The sequence below is a fragment of the Microtus pennsylvanicus genome, chromosome 9 (assembly GCF_037038515.1).
Source record: "Microtus pennsylvanicus isolate mMicPen1 chromosome 9, mMicPen1.hap1, whole genome shotgun sequence".
Classification (NCBI taxonomy): Eukaryota; Metazoa; Chordata; class Mammalia; order Rodentia; family Cricetidae; genus Microtus; species Microtus pennsylvanicus.
The window spans coordinates 49,775,103-49,796,347 of NC_134587.1; the positions used below are offsets into that span (position 1 = coordinate 49,775,103).

Below are 21,245 nucleotides of genomic sequence, written 5' to 3' on the forward strand. Positions count from 1 at the left end.
GAAGGTGACCTATAATTTCCAATCCTCCTGCCTCTACCTCCCGAGTGCTGTGACTACAGGTGTACACTATCACACCTGATAGTCGTGTGAGGCTGGGGCCAACCCAGGCCTTGGGCATGCTCAGCAGGCCTCTACCAACTGAAATACACATCCAGCTCCTGTACATTTCTTTTCTTGCCTTGAAATACAACACAGATCATAAACAAATGTACACCCGATTGACAAAAGAAAATCTAAATGAATTTTCCAATGAGTATAACATATAAAATAAATTTAATAAAATTTCTAAAAATTAACTTTTGCTTAAATTTACTTAATTGAAATGAGCCATGAAAATCAACTTGTGAGATGTAGTTGGACTTGCTCCAATCCCAGCACTCCAGAAGCACAGGACAGTTATCTCGTGGGTTCAATGCCAGCCGGGTCTAAGTGTGTTCCAGGACTGCCAAGGCTGTATAGAGACATCCTGTCTCCAAAACCAAAAACTGATTTAAAAAAGAGGAAAATCAGCTGTCACTGGAAATACTATTAACTCTGCTTATACTGACCTCCTGTATTAAACTGTAGAAACCCTCACAGGAGCATGGAGGTATAAAGTGAGGCCTTCTATGACTGCATGCAAACTCTAGGGAGGGACACGTGGATTCACAGACTCACATCCCTGTAAGCACTGAGTGTCTACTGGCTAGGGAATCAGAGGAACTTCTCTGCAGGGTTTCCAGGCCGACACAACCCTTTTCCATATACTGCACTGCTTCTTCTCTAGACTGGGATGGACCATGGATCTAGTCCTTGGACCATCTCTGCAGACCTACATTACCCTCTGCCATCACCAGTACCAAGGATGCTACTTCTGCTTTTTCAAGTCTGATTCATTCTATTGTCTGTATGTCTGTCTGCCTATCTGTCTCTTCATCGATCTATCTATCCATCTATCATCTACCTATCATCTATCTATCATCTATCTATCATGTATTTATCTATCTATCTTTCTATCTATCATCTATCTATCATCTATCAATCTATCTATCATCTATCTATCTATCATCTATCTATCTATCTATCTATCTATCTTCTATCTATCTGTCATCTATCCTTCATTTATTTGGTTACCAAGACAAGGTTTCTCTGTGAATCCTTACCTGTCCTGGAACTTGTTCTGTATACTACGCTGGCCTTGAACTCACTGAAATCCGCCTGCCTCTGCCTCCTGAGTGTTAGACTTAAAGGCTGGCCAAAATCATTCTAAAACCATGCATTTAAAATGAAATCCAGGTGAGTCTTCCATCAATCTCAGAAATAAATGAAACCTGCCAGAATCAAGTTTGAAGGTAGCAGGGTGTCAGCACAAAGGACCTGGCTGAGACCTGAAAGTCAGAGGAAAGCGGCTCCTGGCTCCCAGCGCTGAGCCTTCCTGCACAGTGACAAGCACCCAGGTTAGGACCCTTTTACTTCTATTCATAAAAACAAGTCCCTGGGTCTAAGTTGATGTCAAACACCACTGTCTTGATTACTGGAGATGACAGGATGCTAAAACATGTTTTGTGTTTATTAACATAGCCTCATGTGCCCATTCCTGATTTTAACTTTCTCACTCAGAGATTGTATTCCCTGACGTTAATAATTAGCCAGAAAACTAATTTACCTAAACTCTAACCCAGTTTATTTAAAATAACAGTAGCTTTAAGAAGGTCATACTCATGGGTTAATGCTACTTCCAGCCATGGGCCTTTGGGGAGCACTTTGCTTTTTAATTTTCCTGGGCAAAACATGGGGACAGGAACAAACGTAAGTAAAATGAGCCATCTTCCCTTTCCTGGGTGTCTTACCTGTGGTGAGTGAAATGGAGACTTGGGTTGTATCGATTCGATAATAACTGTCTGCTTTTGACATAATGAGGGGGTAGTCTCAGCTGACCATGAGAGCCGTGGGCACGTCTGGATTTGATGAATGGCTAACAACAAAACTGATCCCATGAGACGGTTACCGTTAACAGTGACAGAGATGATTATTCATTCCCTAGTCAACAGATGTGCAGAGCAAAACCGAGATAATCAATTATATTGGCAGTTATTACCTACATGTACTTGGTGCTTAGTTTGTGCTTTTCTTGGTCTAAGTGCAGTTAAGCGGGTCTAACTCAAATACAGTGTTTTTATAAAACCAACCGCTGAATTTTAATTATTGATGTAAAAGATTATTTTATATTGGGTTATGATGTATTTGCACTACAGAAGAAATGAAAAACTATGATTGTAATAACTTCTACATCATAAACAAATTTGTCCTAATTTTCTTGCTACCAGAATCCTGTCCATGTAAACAGTGTGAACATCTTAGGATTGGCAGTTAACCGAATGCTACCGCACTGAACTTAGTCTTTTCTGTTGTTTGTTTTAAGATGAGGTTTCACCATGTTGTCTAGGCTGGACTCAGATCATATGCCCACGTGAACCTCTGCTTTCTGCCCCCTGCTAGCTGGTACTATAGGCTAGACTTTTACTGCAGTCTCCTGGGTAGCACATACATTCCCTATTGTCTTTGTCACAAATGTGTTTGTGCAAATACAAGTGTAAAAGAAACGTGCACTGATACCATAAGCTTGCACACGCGTCTACTCTGAGATTTCACTGCAAGACCACACTCACCCCACTACATTAGCTACCTTTATCATTCTGTTTTGACAGACAAGCAATTGCAGATCAGAGACATCCAGATTAAACCCCAAAAGATGGACCCTCATGATTCTTGTCCAGGGGTCTTCAGAATTCTCCTGCTCTACCCCATTAGCCCATGTTATGAAAGTCTTTCCTCTCTCCGAGACCATGAGGAAGTATGCCATGACAGCACAGTAGTTGATCACTTTGATTGATTCAGCAAATTTTTTGATCCTCATCCTAGTTAGGTTTCTGCCATTGTGACAAAAGACTGTACAAGACCACTAAAAAAGAAATGAATTGTGCTCAGATGTCAGAGGTTTTAGCCCACCACCCCAGGAAGGGTGTGATATCCAGGACAGCTCCTAGGGGCAACTCAGGAGTAGAGAGAGAATGCTTGCTCTTAAACTCAACTCCCCTGAAACCCCGAACCCCATTGCACTTGGTGATCTAAGTGACGTTGTCCTTATCCACATTCATATGGATGGCATCCCTTAGGTAATCCAACCTGAAACCAGCATAGGCACAGCTGGCCAGATGTATTTACTAAGCTCCAAGAAGAGGACAATCTAGTCATCCGTCATTACACCTACTTTGTAATGGGTTCTGAGGGCAGGAGGAGATGTTTCTAGAGCTTGAATTGTATTTGAAGAAGCAGAAAATGAATGAGTGAGTCTATGAAAATTAATGAGCCAATGAAGAACAAATGAGCCAATGAGGAACGAACGAGCCAATGGAGTAACAAATGAGCGAATGATAGACGAATAAATATGAAGGCAGTTTCCGGAATGAGAAGAAAGCATCAGGAGAGCACAGAGACCGAAGTTTCTGACTATGGACTGATAAGTTTATCTGTCAACGGTGATGTGCACATAGAGCCTGGAGGAAAAGAGGGGATGCCGTGCACATGTCTGCAGAGAAAACATAAACAACCCAGTGATACCTTCCTGTGCAAGCTCAGCGGCCTGAGCTTCTGAGAGTGCAGAGAACATACACAAGATTAAATTTCCTCGCATGCGCAGACTGCATTGCTGATGCCCCAATACGGACCAAAGTTCATCTGAAGGGAAGCTCCACTGGGAGCATTTAAAAATATGTATATATTTGTGTATGTGAGGGGGTACGCATGCCCATTACACTGCAGTTGTGGGGAGGTCAAAGGGCACCTTCTAAGAGTCAGTTTTCTCCCTCTACTATGTGGGTTTCCAGGATCAAACTCAGGCCATTGTTCTTGGTGCCTTTACATCTCGATTACTGCCTTTCTAAATGGACACCAACCTCTTAGCTGTTGCTAGGGTTCAATTACAACCTGTTTCATGCTGAAAAGTTAAGTTTTCCATCATAATAAATTATGACTTTCAAAATATAATTTTAGTTTGATTTTTTACAACACATGTAGTTGTGGATGTTCTAGAAGTTGAGACCAGGCTGGCCTCAAACTCAGAGAAGCACCTTCCTCTGCCTCCTGAGTGCTGGGATTAAAGACATGCACTACCACTGCCTAACCAATGTTTTTAAAATTAATCTTCAGTGAAATAAAAAACATCAAAAGTATAAGAAAACCTGCAAAACAAACAAACCTTTTCTTTTACAGTTTAGACAGCTTCATCATTTCAGCACCCAAAGTCTTCCATGTCGGAGCATCTGAAACTGTTGTAATTCAAGCCCTTGGCTACACTGAAGCATTTGATGCGACAATCTCTATAAGAAGTTATCCTGATAGAAAAGTGACCTACTCTTCAGGCTGTGTTAATTTATCTCCAGAAAATAAATTCCACAACTCGACACTATTAACAGTATGTACTGATTGTTTGTTTGTTTTTTTTTACGTGTTTTGGTAAAAGTTGTGCAAAGGTTGAGCCTTGGTAAAACTGTAGTCGTTACTGTTGCTCATAGCTGTGTGGTTGTGAGATGGTAACAGGGGAATGATGAGTGAAACCCCAAACTCTGTGCAGAAAATTACATTTGATTTTGAGCCAAGTGCGCCATGCCCACATCCTTAAAGATAAACTCCTCTCTGTGACAACGTTTGGAGATGAACAGGAAATATCCTGAGGTGAAATTAGAAAAGGGAACTGCTAACTTAATGTGCACACGGGCTGTTGAGTATATGTTAAAGCTCAATATTCCCCAGTTGTACACAGAGTTCCCATGCTGGGGGACTGCTGACTGCTGCAGCCAGCAACTCTCTGGAAACACACAAGGGTAGTAGAGACAAACTGCTTAAATAACTATTGTTCATTGAGACATCTCTGCTCAGACTGGTTAGAAACGTCTTTATTTTGTGCATGTTCATTGTGGATACTGATGGATTTCATAAAGACAAACTCTTGCAAGTGTGTCGTGTTCTTTGACTGTATTGACCCCTTCACCCCACCTCCTCCACTCTCCCTTCTCTCGTCTCCTCTTATTTCACGTGTGTGTATGTACACAATCTTTGTGTCATGTGTGCACAGTGACAGAAAACACGCAGTATTTGCCTTCTGAGTCCTGCTTCTTTCACTTTCTATGGAGACCTCCCGCTGCATCCATTTCCCGGCAGTTTTGTCCTTTGTGGCTGAATAAACTCCCCCATATGTATCGCATTTGCTGTGTCCACTTAGCTGCTGATGGACAAGCAGACGGTCTCCATAGCTTGGGAGTCGTGAACAGTGCAATGATGAAGATGATGAATAGTGCAAGCCTCTCTCACCACGTTGACTTTTATCCCTCCTCGGAGATTCCCAAGTGCTGCAGCTGGGCCAGAGGTAGCTCTATTTTTAGGAACTCCCACACTGGTTTTCCTTCTGCCTGCACCAATTATCACTCCATCTAGCAATGCATAAGGATTCCCTGCCCCTACATCTTCCCCGGCATTCTTGGTTCTGTTACCATTCTCAATGATAGCTGTTCCTCCTGCAGTGAGATGGAATCCCAGTGTCATTGGCGCTCTCCAGATGGTAAGGATGTCAACAGATTTCCACATGTCCACCTGTCCTCTCTGCTTCTCTGCTTATGAACTGTGTGATCGTTTCATTAGCCAATTTATTGCCTAACTTGCTTGGACTTTTGTTTGTTTTAGTTTTAGTACTTAGTTTTAAAAGTTCTTTATTCTAGAAATAATTTGTCTCAAAAATGTTAACATTTTATTATAATGTCAGACTATGAAGGGATTTTGGCAAAACTAATTTTCAATTATTGTTCCTACAGTGGTTTTAATTAGTTTTGTTGTTGGTTTATGTTATAAAACAGATTAATACAATGCTTACCTGGATAAACTTGAAGGCAAGATTTTCCTGACTCAGTTTCTGTAGTGCTATACAGTGATATTATTATTATTGTTGTTGTTGTTATTGTTATTATTTACTGTTTTCCGACAAGGCTTGGAAAGAAACAACCTGGAGTGGTTTGCCAGAACTGTTGATCTGACTTCAACAAGACAATTTGACATACAAGATAGTAATCTTTGCCTGTAACAATATTCTAATAGCTTTGGCTGCTCAGGAAGAAGTTACGTAGACCAGGCTGGACTTGAACTCGCAGAGATCTGCCTTCCTCTGCCTCTTAAATGCTTCGATTATATTATGCACCACTACAGGTTTATTACTATTTTTTTTACCATTTCCTGTTAATGGGTATTTGGCCTACACGTGTATTTGGGCACCACAGCATGCAATAACACAGGAGAGAAGAGGAAGTAGGATTCCTGGAACTGGAGTCAGGTGATCTGAGCTGCCACGTGGGTGCTGGAAACTGAATCTTTGTCCTCTGGAAGAACCACCAGTGCTCTTAACGTCTGAGCCCTGTCTCCAGCGTCTCTTTAAAATTATTCAATGATCAAGCTCAATTTTGCAGCCTTTAAACCCAGCACCTGGGAGGCAGAAGCAGGTGAATTTCTGTGAGGTCAAGGCCAGCCTGGTCTACAGGAATTAGTTGCAGGACATTTCCAAAGCTACAGAGAAATCCTGTCTCAAAAACACAAAAACCAAGCCAAAACAAGCAAACAAAAAGCATGAACAAGCTTAGGTCTTACAGTTTGCAGTGGTTTTGTCTCTACAAGGTCAGCATGCTTTAGGACTTCACAATCACACTTTCACACCGTCATGTTTTTCAGATTCAGGACAAACAATTGTCTGAAGGACAAAGCTCATTTTCATATGTGTATTTGGAAGTCGTGTCAAAGCATTTTTCAAAATCTGAAAAACGTCCAATCCTCTATGACAATGGCTCTCTCTTCGTCCACACTGACAAGCCTGTGTACACTCCGCAGCAGCACGGTAGAGTATCTGATGCTTCTTCCAAGGGAGAATGACATAAAGATGTGGAACTTTGAACATCTGAAATTGAGTGTAGACCACTTTCTACCTAACTCAAGAGAAACTCAGATCCTCATGACTTTTATATCCTCACATAGCATTTTCACTTGTAATTTATAATGGAATTAGTAAATTAATAACATAACCAATGATTACTTTATCTTTCCTGTCAGAGAATTTATTCATCAAAAATAAAGAAGACATGATTGCAAATACAATTTTGGCACTGGGAAATAATATATCATAAGATCTTCTATTTAAAACAAACTTGGATTCAGTAGGTAGTTCCAAGGTTGGAAAAAGAACCCCTGTGTAAAGGTTTAGACATCTGGCAGAGACTAACGTACATCACAGAGGTGCCCAAGTGCTGATTGTCCACAGCGAGTCACCTGAGAAAGTGTCTGTTACGCATGGTTTCATATTTATAGTTTTCCTGGTGAGGGGAATGGCAGGAAAGACACTGTGACTATGGAAAGTCTACATTTCCCCCCAAGAGCTACAAGGAGACATAGGAAAAGTCAAAATTGCTTGTAAACCTTCTGTCTTTCCCTTGCTAGTTGCCATCTCTGAACAATTAGAGATGCATTTATGGAAGATGTACATTGCAGGAAGAAGCAGGAAGGTTTTTCATTCATGGTACTTTGGGGGACAGATTGACAGAGGCAAGAGGGACTGTCATGTTTTGTTTTGATGTTTAACTTTGTGCACAGTAGAGACCTTCTAATTTTGGTGGATGCTGGTGAAGTCCATGGTGAGGTGAATGGGGTTGTATGATGGCATGCATATCAGACTTGGTCACCAGTCTTATCTCATTGTCAAGCACAAAGCAGGCATTGCAATTTAGTCATAGCTTCAATACGCAGATTTTATTGATCTTGCCTCTGATACACTAAGATTAGTATTCTAAATTAACTAAAAACTAGGTTGGAAACTATGCAACTAAAAGTCACTGAAATTATAATAATAATGTAAAAATTTGTTACTTCTCTTTTGCTGAGTCATGCGGAGACTCTGTCCTGTTTGTACCTGTGAGTGTCATTGGAAGGTGACACTAATATTCGTGTTTCATTAGTGAGGTTTAGAGGTTAAGATAACTAGGAACAGGAAGGGGAAGCAGTGAGACAAGACCATAGTTTTGAACATCAAAACCTGTGATCATAGGCTTTCCACAGCTGCTAACAGCTCCTTCTTGACTCCTCGACGGCGCAGGCAGGTTTGTCATAGACGGGAGGGAGAATATGAGGGAATGACAGCATTGAAGGGAGGAGAGCACAGGATGTGGGCGACCTGCTCATCATACTGGCTTTACCTTGTTACGTTGCAAAATGGATTTCCTGGACATCTCCGTGGAGTTACACAGTAAGAGCCAAGAGTCGAAATGGTGTAGGGCTTAGGGCACTATTTCTGTTTTAGTGTGGGGACCAAGACTTGGCTATGACTTGAGTTGAAAACCCTTGAAGAATGAAAATGTGTCACCATGCCCCTGCAGAGTCAATAGCTCTACCATTATGTTCAGCTCAAGCAGACAGTGCAGCTTAGCAACCACATTTCTGAGCTTTGGTAGGCACCCTGATCCTCCACATCTTTTAGTCCTTCTGCCTCCTGTTCTTTTTATTTATTTATTAAAGATTTCTGCCTCCTCCCTGCCACCGCCTCCCATTTCCCTCCCCCTCCCCTAATCAAGTCCCCCTCCCTCGTCAGCCCAAAGAGCAATCATGGTTCCCTGCACTGTGGGAAGTCCAAGGACCACCCACCTCCATCCAGGTCTAGTAAGGTGAGCATTCAAACTGCCTAGGCTCCCACAAAGCCAGTACATGCAGTAGGATCAAAACCCAGTGCCATTGTTCTTGAGTTCTCAGTAGTCCTCATTGTCCGCTATGTTCAGTGGGTCCGGTTTTATCCCATGCTTTTTCAGACCCAGGCCAGATGGCCTTGGTGAGTTCCCGATAGAACATCCCCATTGTCTCAGTGTGTGGGTGCACCCCTTGCAGTCCTGAGTTCCTTGCTCATGCTCTCTCTCCTTCAGCTCCTGATTTGGACCTTGGGATTTCAGTCCGGTGCTCCAATGTGGGTCTCTGTCTCTGTCTCCTTCTATCGCCTGATGAAGGTTAATATCCAGGAGGATGCTATATATTTTTCTTTGGGTTCACCTTCTTATTTAGCTTCTCTAGGATCACGAATTATAGGATCAATGTCCTTTATTTATGGCTAGGAACCAATTATGAGTGGGTACATACCATGTTCCTCTTTTTGGGTCTGGTTTACCTCACTCAGGATAGTGTTTTCTATTTCCGTCCATGTGCATGCAAAATTCAAGAAGTCATTGTTTTTTACTGCTGAGTAGTACTCTAATGCATACATACACACACACACACACACACACACACACACACACACACACACACGTGTGTGTGTGTGTGTATATATATATATATATATATATATATATTCCATACTTTCTTCATCCATTCTTCCATTGAAGGGCATCTAGGTTGTTTCCAGGTTCTGGCTATCACAAACAATGCTGCTATGAACATAGTTGAGCATATACTTTTGTTGTATGATAGGGCATCACTTGGGTGTATTCCCAAGAGTGGTATTGCTGGGTCCAGGAGTAGGTTGATCCCAAATTTCCTGAGAAACCGCCACACTGCTTTCCAAAGTGGTTGCACAAGTTTGCATTTCCACCAGCAATGGATGAGTGTACCCCCTTACTCCACAACCTCTCCAATTATAAAATGGGGCACTGAGCTGAACAGAGAATTTTCAACAGAAGAAGTTCAAATGGCCAAAAGACACTTAAGGTCATGCTCAACTTCCTTTGCGATCAGGAAAATGCAATTCAAGACAACTTTAAGATACCATCTTACACCTGTCAGAATGGCTAAAATCATAAACACCAATGATAGCCTTTGCTGCCTCCTGTTCTATAGCACTCCCTGATCTCAGGTCCGGGGCTGTGTTTTAGTTGTACTGTTCGGTGCTGGGTAGCCATGGTCACACACTATCTGTATTTAGAGCAGTTGTGAATCTATGTAGACAACACACAACCCTCATGGGGGAGATTTTAAAGGCCTCCTACACGGAAGAACAGCTATAGACAGTCAGTGCTGCTCAGAGAGGGAGGCTGGGTTTACCCAGGGAGGAGCCCCCACAGCTGATCCCATCTTGAGCAGTCCATCCTACGCACATGCACTTAGGAATAACACTAAATCAACATGTGTGTATGTGTGTGTGTAAATATAAAAATAACAGGCATGCAATTATACTATTCATGTATGTAATTAAAAAAAAATTAAAGACTTTAAGTTAAAAGATATTGAGCACAAAAAACAAAGACAAGGAAGATATTTTAAGGGATCAGATTCAAATTTATAAAGATTAAAAACTACAATAACAAAAAAGAATGCTTAATCAGAGCTGCAGAGTTTAAGATTTAGAAGATGGTCTTCAACACATTTTGCTTTGATCGAATCAAATATTTTAATTTTGATAAACCCTTTTGAGAAAAAAAAAACTACAATAACAGAGAAGAAAATACATGAAATGTTGCCCTATTTTTTTATCTGTGAAACACTTTTTTGTTGTTGAGAAAATAGGGTTTGTCTGTGTAACAACCCTGTTTGTACTGGAAATCACATAGTGCTAGACCAGGCTGACCTTGAACTCATAGATATCATCATGCCTCTGCCTCCCAAGAACTGGAATTGAATGTATTTGCTGCCACCTGGTTCTGGGTACCTACTTCCAATGTGTATGAAAGAAGAAGAAAATTAAGCATGAATCAGCTGTGAGACCCACAGCATTTAGAGAGTGGAGGGTCTCACAGGGCTTGCTGGTGTGTGTTCCTGACCCCAGAACCAGGGAGGCAGATGAGAGGAGGTTGTGAATCACAGGCTATCCTGGGCTACTTAGGAAGGAAACAAAGAGACACGTGTTTCCGGACAGAGTGCTGCCTAGGATGTGCAAAGACCAACAGTTCTTCAATGTCGCCACTAGTCTTTTTTTTCTTTTTTTAAATATTTATTTATATATTTATTTATTATATATACAATATTCTCTCTGTGTGTATGTCTGCAGAACAGAAGAGGGCACCAAACCTCATTACAGATGGTTGTGAGCCACCATGTGGTGACCAGGAGTTGAACTCAGGACCTTTGGAAGAGCAGGCAATGCTCTCAACCACTGAGCCATCTCTCTGGCCCACCACTATTCTTTTAATAAGGAGAGAACAATAACAGGACCTGGGACAACAGATACAACAAAATCACACGATCACAGCATATCACAGGAGGAGCTAATTCGGAGCCTTGCTGCTTTTCATAAGCAGGAGAGTGTATGCTTTCTGAACCAAACATTAGTTTGTCCCTCGACCCTCCAGCCCTAATGTAAGGCAGTATTGTATGTTTTCATACAACCTACAGTGGAGCTCACTCTTTTGTTTTTATGAAATTCCCAATACATGGAGGTCTAATACCAGAAATAACTAATTTTACAGTATTCACATGTTTCCAGCAAGTTGAACATAAGTATTTTTATAAGTTAACTTTCCTATTCACTATAAGTAAATCATGAGGACTTATGTTAAAATGAAAGTATCTTTAGTAATATATATGTTTACCAACATCTTTCCTTTAAATATGAGTTTTTATCTAGGGGCTATATTTGGTTTTCAACAAGATTTATCTCATTGAAAATGTTTTTAAAATATATTATTAATCTTTGACAATGTCACTCACTGTATCTTAAATCATTTTCACCCTGATGATGTTTGTTTCAAAAATTAGAATAGTCCTTGCTCAACAAGGTTTTTGACAATATCACTTCTTCTGCAGTAAAGGTTGGCGTCCTTTCGCTGGGAGATGCCTTGGAGCCAGTTACACGGGAAACTGTCTTAACTTTCATAGTAAGTATGTGCTTAGTCCCATGATGCTTCCCTCACAGACAGATGCACGGAGCAGGGCTGTTCCCGTGCCAGAGCTTTCTTGACACATGAACAAACTCTTCCTGAGTTCTTGCTTGCAGTTCTGCTTCTCCATCCAGAGTTGAAGCAGGGCAGCTCCTCCCTGCACAGAGTCATCTCCTTACAACCCTGGCCTCCAGTACTGTGGCCAAGATAAATCTCTAGTTTTCCAAAATTACCTGGTCATGGGTATTACTTTGTAACAATGAAAAAAGACTTAATTTGGGCACTATTTTTATTTCTCTAAAGGACCCTGAAGGATCAGAAGTTGACAAGATACAAGGAAACAATCTTACTGGAGCTGTGTGTTTTCCTGACTTCCAGATTCCTTCTAACCCCAAGTACGTAAAAATATTTCTTAATAACGTTTATTTCTGAAAGAAAAAAAACAAAAAACCATGTTGAACTTTTGTTTGTGGGGCAGAGGAAAGGTTAATTGAGCACCTGCTCTGACCAAGGAGAACACACATGTGGCTATGTGAAGCCTTCCAAAGGACGATAGAAGTTAAGCCCACTTCTCAGCAGAACAGAAATGAATTCCAGATACCAGAGCACTGTTCAGCATTCCAGGAGTCTCGGATTATCAGCACACCTTCAATAGAGAATCCCTTAGATGTAGGTATTACCAGCCAGCCTCAGCAAATAGCAAAACAGTAAACATATACACAGATACACACAGAGAGAGAATTTCCCAGAATTTCTCACCCATTTTTTATAGAGAGAGCAATCAATTTAGAAAACAATCTTCAGTTGTCCTTTTTGCCTTTTCACCCTAACAAAGTGTCCATCTCTGGGAAGAGACCGTTGGGTTATGGTCTATTGGGAGAGCACTTATGCCTAGCAGGTGCGGAGATTTAGTCATAATGTATGTGTGTTTGTGTGTAGGAAATTTTGTTTTATTTGGGTTCATATGCAAGGATTAAGATCATGCTCACACAGAGGTTTATAAAATACATGTTTAATGAGCACTGCTTGTGTGTGGAACTCACAATAAGAGAGCAAGCTGCCAAATAGAAGTCAAGTGCCCACAATCCTTGTTCTCAAGGAACATAGAGCAGAATGTCTCAGACAAGGGCAGCTATACTCTACTGTACTGTACTATACTATACCATACCATACTATACTATACCATACTATACTGTACTGTGCTATACTGTACTAGACTATAATGTTCTATATGGTACTGTACTATACTATACCATATTATACTGTACTGTACTATACTATATTAACAAGGGCAGCTATACTATACTGTACTATACTGTACTTTACTATATAAGGATACTGTACTATACTGTATTATACTATACAAGAAAAGGGCGGCTATGCTATACTGTACTATATACTATACTATACTACATAAGGACAGCTATACTATGTTACACTATACTATACTCGCTATACTGTACTGTGTTATACTATACTAGACAAGAGCAGCTATACTATTCTATAGTATAGTATCCTTTCCCATACTATACTATAGTCTACTACACTCTACTGTAATTATACTATACCATACTATAGTATACTGTAGTATTCTATACTGTACTATATCATTCTATTCTATACTATACTGTACTATTATATTCTATACTGTACCGTACTGTATTATACTATAGAATACAAGACTAGGGAGACTATACTATATTGTACTGTACATACTACACTGTACTATGTTATTCTATACTATACTTAACTATACTATTCTCTACTATACTATAATGTACTATCCTATCCTATACTGTACTATAATGTACTGTATTATACTATATTGTACTCTACTGTACTGTACTGTACCATGCTACACTACACTGTACTACACTATACGGTACCATGCTATACTATTCTATACTACACTATACATAGCTACCGCAGACATTTCCAGTAGAAACACTTTAGAGACACTTGTCCTGTGTCCTCTCTAAGGGAAATTGTATTTGGCTCATTTTGAAAACATTTTCTGAAAATCGTAGACTGAAGTTGGGAGGCTGAAACAATCTGGATGATTTAAAATTATACAATTTCTTAAAATGCCATAGACCCCCTAGTGCAGAATTGAGTCTGCTGTGCTATGATTCTGATTTCCCAGAAGTCACCTCATGCCAGCTGTCCACGGCAGATCACTGGAATCCATCAGACTCCACTCTCCCGTCTTAGCAGCTTGGTGTCTGCTGTCCTCTATGCACAGAACACATTCTCCTTCATAGTTCTCTTCTCTGGGGCATGGGAAAATGACACTTTGTACAACTGCTATCCCTGGATATAACGTAATGTCCTCTTCACTCTCCACCTCCTTGTCCTGTGTATTTTCTTTCTTCTCCATGTCTTATTCATTTTTCGTTTATCACCCCCTCCCCATGTTAGACCCCAGGCTCCTTAAGATCAAGGCCCTTGTCCATAGTGTTCATTTAGCTCAGCAATTCAGCATCCTTGGTCCTCGGTAAATACCTGTTGAGCAAGGACAATAGTCATGACAACCGTGCTATCTCCTCCATTGATCGCATCCCCTATCTGCATGGTAGATACGGTTTTTCTCTTTCCCCAGTGATGTGCAGTAATTCGTATGAAATAAAGCTGCTCGGAAAATGTGTGAGAATCTGAACTGGTGTGGATTGTTTGCTATAAAGTCTGTGGTTCGTCTGTATTGATCTTTTTTAAATATCATTGTAGTACTCATTAATTCTTTTTGTTTGTTTCGTTTTTGGTATTGGTCTTTCAAGACAGGTTTCTCTGTGTAGCCTTGGATGTCCTCACTCTGTAAACAGGCTGACCTTGAATTTGGAATGGCACCTCCCAAAGTCTTGCAATTAAAGGCATGAGCTCCCACTGCCCAACCCCACTAACTATTTTTGGAAGAAGGTTATTGGACAGGTTATTTTATGCTTTAGACCATCCATGCTTAGTTTTCTAATACAAATTTGGTCATATGAGGTGTGGATTTCACCACTGGTATGTCATCTTTCCAAACATATTATTATAATTTTTTTACTATGTTGTGAATTTAACATAAATTCCTGGATTAATTATATATTGAAGTTGTTTCAGTTCCCAAATAAAAATTGGTATATTTACGTAAAATATGTAGGAAAAGATACAATACAAAAAAACTAATTGTTAAACAATTTATTTTATTTTTGAAATGTTCAGTTATGTCTATTTATTTTTAAAATATCTTTCGTCCAAACTTTTACTTTGGTATGTATGAAAGTGTTTGTGTGCGTGCATGTATGAATATACATATATTCTTACCTCCTATAAACAGAAATTACTAGAGTTCCTCTTGATAAATTAAAACTCTTTGATAACCTCCATGATTTCAAACATCTCATTTCCACAGATACGGTAGATGGACGATTCAGGCTAAATTTAGAGAAGATGCTTCCACCAACGGAACAACACACTTTGAAATCAAAGAACACGGTAATCTTCAACCTAAGACTCGTTTATAGAACATTAGTTTTCTCCCAGTAATTCTTTTCAGTAATATAGCTAATGCAAACCACTCCCAGGTAGGGATGAGGCCCTGGCCAGGGTGGTGGGAAGTCCTGGTGGGGTATTCGGCTAAGGAGTCAGTCAGTTCTTGGTTAGAGGTTGTTAGAGGGACGTGATGATGTGGAAGAGAATACCGTCGTGGGGCTGTTTTAGAAGGATTTTATGCCTTCCACACCTCCTTCTCTCTCACAGATAAAGCTTACAAAATAAATCTCACGTCAATAAGTGATCTGCAGCAAGAACTGAAAATTCAAGGTACTCTAACGCTTTGGTGGCTGTTCGGGAGTCTGAGGTCAGGTCGCCTGTTAGTCCCGAGGAAGCCCACCGGCCCTTGTGGATTCATGTTCTTCATAACAGAACTGGTATAGTCCCCAGGGGAGCCTAGCTTATGGGGGATCTTTCTAGGCTCATGATTTTAGGAAAAATAAACAATTAGCGAGGAGTCAAGTAGTTAAGTCAACAAACGACTTAGTTGAAGAGAGTATTATGGGTCATATTGCACGGACAAGACCTATTTTTAAGTAATACAACAACATTATGACACTGACCACTCTTCCCTATCTCCATTCTCCCGCTCATAGATGAAGCCCAAGCCGTGATTCTCCAGCCTACAGATTACCTGGAACACAAAATAACAGAACAAGGTAGTCCACAAATTGTATAGCACTGCGATTACTGCATTCAAGACTAGAGAGCAGAAGACACGGGGTTTCCCTAATTGCAAAGCAGCGGGCGGGGAAAAGATGCCTGTGGAGGTTCAGTTCACCCCTCAAATGATCCTTCACACAAACTCAGAATTTCATTAGCCAGATCCTTACTCCAAAAAAAGCAGGACTTTATTATTTCCTCACCTAAAATTATGTAAAATGCTTGGTTTCCCCGAGTATCTGCTGAGGGAGTCCTTTGATGGTAGAGAAATTGACGCTTGAAATTCCTACGACTGTTGGTGGTAAGGACACACGTATTGACATCGTTTCAGCTGCTACATATCAACATCCGGTGGTAAAGAAGTGTTGTAATGACGGAGCCAGACTTAGTACCTATGAAACCTGTGCGCAGAGAGCAAAACGTGTGATAACAGGCCCACGCTGTGTCCAAGCCTTCATTCAATGCTGCACCATGGCAACCCGGATCAGAGCTACAGACACCTTTAAACCTGTCTCTTTGGCAGGACACCATCGTAAGTATTGTTTTTCCTATCGGAACTTTCCCAAACCTGGGTAACTTTGTGTAAATGAACTTCTTCAAGAAAAGCAGTTTTCATGTCCTACTTACAATTAGATTTGAAAGGCGGATAACTTGCAATGCCCAGAAGGAAGCCCTGTTGTGTGTTTGGGGAACTGGAAACAGGATAGCACACTCAGAGAACACTAGTCCAGAGCCAAGACTCAGTGGCACCGAAGGCCAGCTCATATGCAGACTCAAAGGAGATTGAGAATCTCCAGTAGATAAAATGCAATGATTCTGTCACATTACAGTCAGCAAAAGTTGAAATCTATTTCAGTGTTAGCATTAGTAGATGTTTCAGGATGAAAGAACTTTCTTAATGTTTCCAAAACTTCAGGGACTCCTTTTCTATATCGTCTTTAAGAAAACAAACAAGCAGAAAGAAGCCTTCTGATGTTCTTCTGAATACTTTCAATTTTTAATTATTTATTTCATTTGGGAGATTTTGATATAATCACATTATTTCCCCCTTTGCTTTGCCCCTTGTAAAGCAGCGCATAAATCCCTCTTGCTTTTCTTCAAAACCATGCCCTCTTTTTTCATTGTTACACTCATATGTGTATATACATATATTCCTAATATAACCTTAGTCTGTACATTTACATGTGTGCTTTTGGGAATAACCAGTTGCCATTGGATGAGCAGTCAGTGTGCTCTTCCCTGGGGAAGACTCTTTCTCCCACTCCCAGCATTCCTCTGAAACTGTAGTTCTTTGTGTAGGGTTGGTACCTGGTGGTCTTTACCCCTCACCCTGGCATGTCTATTGCTGTGTCCTTGCAGGTTTATTGTTCACATTGGGGGAGCCATGTTGGGGAGACTGTCTGGTACAGCCTCTGGCATTACTAGGAGACAAAGTCTCGCAGTAAAACCTGATCCTCTGACTCACAGCTGCCTATGACCAGATTGAGCCCTCTTCTAGCAGCTGAGAGCACCTACACTTGTGTGCACATAACCACACACAGACACATAACATATACATGACTGAAATAAAATAAATCGTAAAGCAAGAGTAAAGTGTCCATATAAGCATTTGGAGTATGGGGAACATTACATATTTTCCATATAGCATTTTATTATTGACTTTTCATATAACCAATGACATAAAGTACGATCTCAGTGAAATAGATGAGGAAACTGAAAATGGAAACTGGTGAAGTAGCAGTGTATCTAATCTATACCATTATGAACACAATGGTGTATCTAATCTATACCATTATGAAGACAATGGTGTATCTAACCTATACCATTATGAACACAATGGTGTATCTATTCTATACCATTATGAACACAATGGTGTATCTAACCTATACCATTATGAACACAATGGTATATCTAACCTATACCATTATGAACACAATGGTGTATCTAACCTATACCATTATGAACACAATGGTGTATCTAATCTATACCATTATGAACACAATGGTGTATCTAATCTATAACATTATGAACACAATGGTGTATCTAACCTATACCATTATGAACACAATGGTGTATCTAACCTATACCATTATGAACACAATGGTGTATCTAATCTATACCATTATGAACACAATGGTGTATCTAACCTATACCATTATGAACACAATGCTGTATCTAATCTATACCATTATGAACACAATGGTGTATCTAACCTATACCATTATGAACACAATGGTATATCTAATCTATACCATTATGAACACAATGGTGTATCTAACCTATACCATTATGAACACAATGCTATATCTAATCTATAACACACTGAACGTGGTGATGTATCTAACCTATACACTATGAACCTGTTTTGCATTCTTTTTATTGATTGAACTGAGCAAAAATGAACTGTTATAGAGAAAGTCTTTGATAAACTTTCAGATAACTGAGTTGTAATTTATAGCCATAAGCCTCAGGCCATGTAGAGATGCACACACGTTTAAAATGCAATTCTCAGGTTTGTTTAAGAGGAGCTTTGAGGGGCTGAGAAAAAAGACTTCTAGTGTCTAGAATAAATAAGCCTTTCCCCAAGGAAGGGGGGCATAACTCTTAATGGTGCTGGTGTTGACACAGGCAAACCAGGTGAGACTAGCAAATAAAATTGAAAATAATGAGCATTTATTGGATGGTTTACCTGATTACCCAGCTGACAGTGAATATCACCTAAGGATCAACTGTTTTTACGGAATAGGTGGAGCAACTATTAGCATCACAATGACCCCTTCCTATCACCCACTAGGCTTCAAGAGCTCCAAGGTGGCTTAGGGAAACAATGCAATGGGCCAAATTTCAGATGCTCTTAAGTTAAAATCCATGAGCATCAGTAATAATATAGCATTAGATGAACATTATTTATTTATTTATTTATTAAAGATTTCTGTCTCTTCCCCACCACTGCCTCCCATTTCCCTCCCCATCCCCCAATCAAGTCCCCCTCCCTTGTCAGCCCAAACAGCAATCAGGGTTCCCTGCCCTGGGGGGAGTCCAAGGACCACCCACCTCCATCCAGGTCTAGTAAGGTGAGCATCCAAACTGCCTAGATGAACATTATTTATTGTTACCGGATTCTGTAGGTGAGGCTTCTGTTTATTCGGTGTTTCAGATTCCTAAGGCACTTGACACTTTCTATCTGAGCCCATCATAGCCGTACAAATTTATTTTCTCTAATTATTGTGTTGTGTTTGTATGTATGGGTGTGCATGTATGTATGTATATTCGTGTGTGATGTGTTCGTGTGTGTGTGTGCACATACACAGATGGATGTGCAGTCACACATGTGGATGAAGATATTGCATGTCCTCCTCAATTACTCCCCACTTTATCTTTTGAGACAGGATCTCTCACTGACCCTGGAGCTCCCTGATGTGGCTGGGCCACCTGGACAGTGACCTCCAGGGATCTTGTGCCCCTGCCTCTCCAGGGTCAGGAATGCAGATGTGCACTGCTGTGCCCCACATTAGCATATGTACTAGGAATCCAAATGCGGGTCCTTTGCTTGTACAGCAAACACTTTACCCATGGAGTGTCTCCCTGCTACTATTTTCTCTAATATAAAGAGGGCATTAAAAAAAATTAGGCATTATTAGGGTTATAATAATTTCTGTGCATGATTTTTTCAATTTTAGTTCAAATGCCTTGAATCTTTTACTTAGGAAAAGAAGAGGCGATCTAACTGCATGGAATATCTAACTGTTAAACCCAGAAGACGGTGCTCACGGCACTGTGTCTGCCACAGTGAATGCTGACACGCTGCCCAGGGAGAGCTGAAGACTCAACAGCACACACTGCTGTGTGCCACCGTGCTGCCCAGGTGCCCAGATGTCTGTAACCCTGTATCAGTTCAGCACAAACGACCAGATGTGCCAGCAGAGCATGGGAGCCTCTAAAATGATACTGTGCCTATAAATATGTGTCAAAGCAGAATATTTAAATCAATAAAAAGTTATCACCCATGTTGAGAAATTTTCAATGATGAAATTTTTCCCATGTTGCTTACATCTTAGCTATTGGTGCACATCCCTTGGCCAGCTTTCTATACTTGGCAGTTTATTCCTATTCTTCCCCACCTTCATTTTTATTTTCTCTGCAATTGTTTACATCAGGATTATTTTTCTTTTATGTAACTTTTATTTTAAGACAGATTCAGTTAATTGTTTGTTTTTCATTTAATTTCTGCCCTTTTTTGGACTTCAGCTGTTAGTTGTTTCAATTTGTTGTCCATAATAATTTAATACATATGGCCTGGGGTCTGTAGGTCCTAGGATTTTAAGATTTGGTGGGAAGCAATGCCTGTTAGTGGGAAGAGCTTGACTGAACTTGGTTTAGTCTCTAGCACTAATAAATAAACTCAAGCTTATATTCTTCACCATCTTGCTGATAGCATGTTTTCTATGTATAGTTCCCCCATTGTCTCTTTTATTGTATGTATTTCTCAAAAATGTTCATTATGAAACAAACCAACAATGAATGGCAGTGAGCAAAGGGCATAGTAGTGAACGCAATTTCTTTCTTTCTTTCTTTCTTTCTTTCTTTCTTTCTTTCTTTCTTTTCTTTCTTTCTTTTATTTTTCCATTCAAAAATTTACACTTCCTCCCCTCCTCCCATTCCCCTCCTGCTCCCCCACTCACTCTCCTCCCTCCCCCTCCCTCCTTAAGAGAGGCAGGGTACCCTGCCCTGTGGGAAGTCCAATGAACTCCTCCCTCCATCCAGGCCTAGGAAGCTGTGCATCCTAATAGACTAGGGTCCCAAAAAGCCAGCACACATAGTATAAACAGGTCCCAGCTTTATTATTGATGGCTTCTCAGCCTGCCCCCATTGGCAGCCATATTCAGAGAATCCTATTTGATCACACGCTCATTCAGTCCCGGTCTAGCTGGATTTGGCAACCCCTCACGGTCCTGACTTCCTTGCTCATCTTCTCCCTCCTTCTGCTCTTCAACTGGCCCTTGGGAGCTCAGTCCTTTATGTAGGATGAAGTCATGCATGATTGATCACCCTTGGGGTAGTTCCTACAGAAATGGAATTAAGATAAAATTTGATGCTCAAAATGTGTTGCTTCCTGGTCATGGTAGGTATTATTCCACACATAAATGACATCAATGAATAAAGAAGGACAGCTAGCATGTGGAAAAAGCA

At 40.5% G+C, this 21,245-nt stretch overlaps 1 protein-coding gene across 2 annotated transcripts; it reads left to right on the plus strand.

The window, feature by feature from the left end:
* Nucleotides 1-1,669: 1,669 nt before the first annotated feature.
* LOC142857547 (complement C5-like) lies at nucleotides 1,670-20,062 on the plus strand. Of its 2 annotated transcripts, XM_075985981.1 has the most exons (10): nucleotides 1,670-1,788; nucleotides 4,261-4,453; nucleotides 6,751-6,913; nucleotides 11,788-11,858; nucleotides 12,165-12,256; nucleotides 15,253-15,335; nucleotides 15,600-15,662; nucleotides 15,989-16,051; nucleotides 16,387-16,587; nucleotides 19,763-20,062. In XM_075985981.1, exons 1-10 carry the CDS (start codon nucleotides 1,709-1,711, stop codon nucleotides 19,780-19,782), a joined length of 1,029 nt encoding a protein of 342 aa, XP_075842096.1. In that variant the 5' UTR covers nucleotides 1,670-1,708; the 3' UTR covers nucleotides 19,783-20,062. The 2 variants fall into 2 exon arrangements, with proteins under 2 accessions (XP_075842096.1, XP_075842097.1); XM_075985982.1 differs by lacking the exon at nucleotides 15,600-15,662 and having other exon boundaries at nucleotides 1,673-1,788.
* Nucleotides 20,063-21,245: the final 1,183 nt, after the last annotated feature.

Bases quoted from the DNA above. Each gene is read 5' to 3' on its own strand.
- LOC142857547 (XM_075985981.1), top strand. From the start codon at position 1,709: ATGCTACTTCCAGCCATGGGCCTTTGGGGAGCACTTTGCTTTTTAATT. The intron at 15,663-15,988 runs GTACTCTAACGC...TCCCGCTCATAG, and splicing joins GCAAGAACTGAAAATTCAAG to ATGAAGCCCAAGCCGTGATT. The intron at 16,588-19,762 runs GTAAGTATTGTT...TCTTTTACTTAG, and splicing joins CTCTTTGGCAGGACACCATC to GAAAAGAAGAGGCGATCTAA.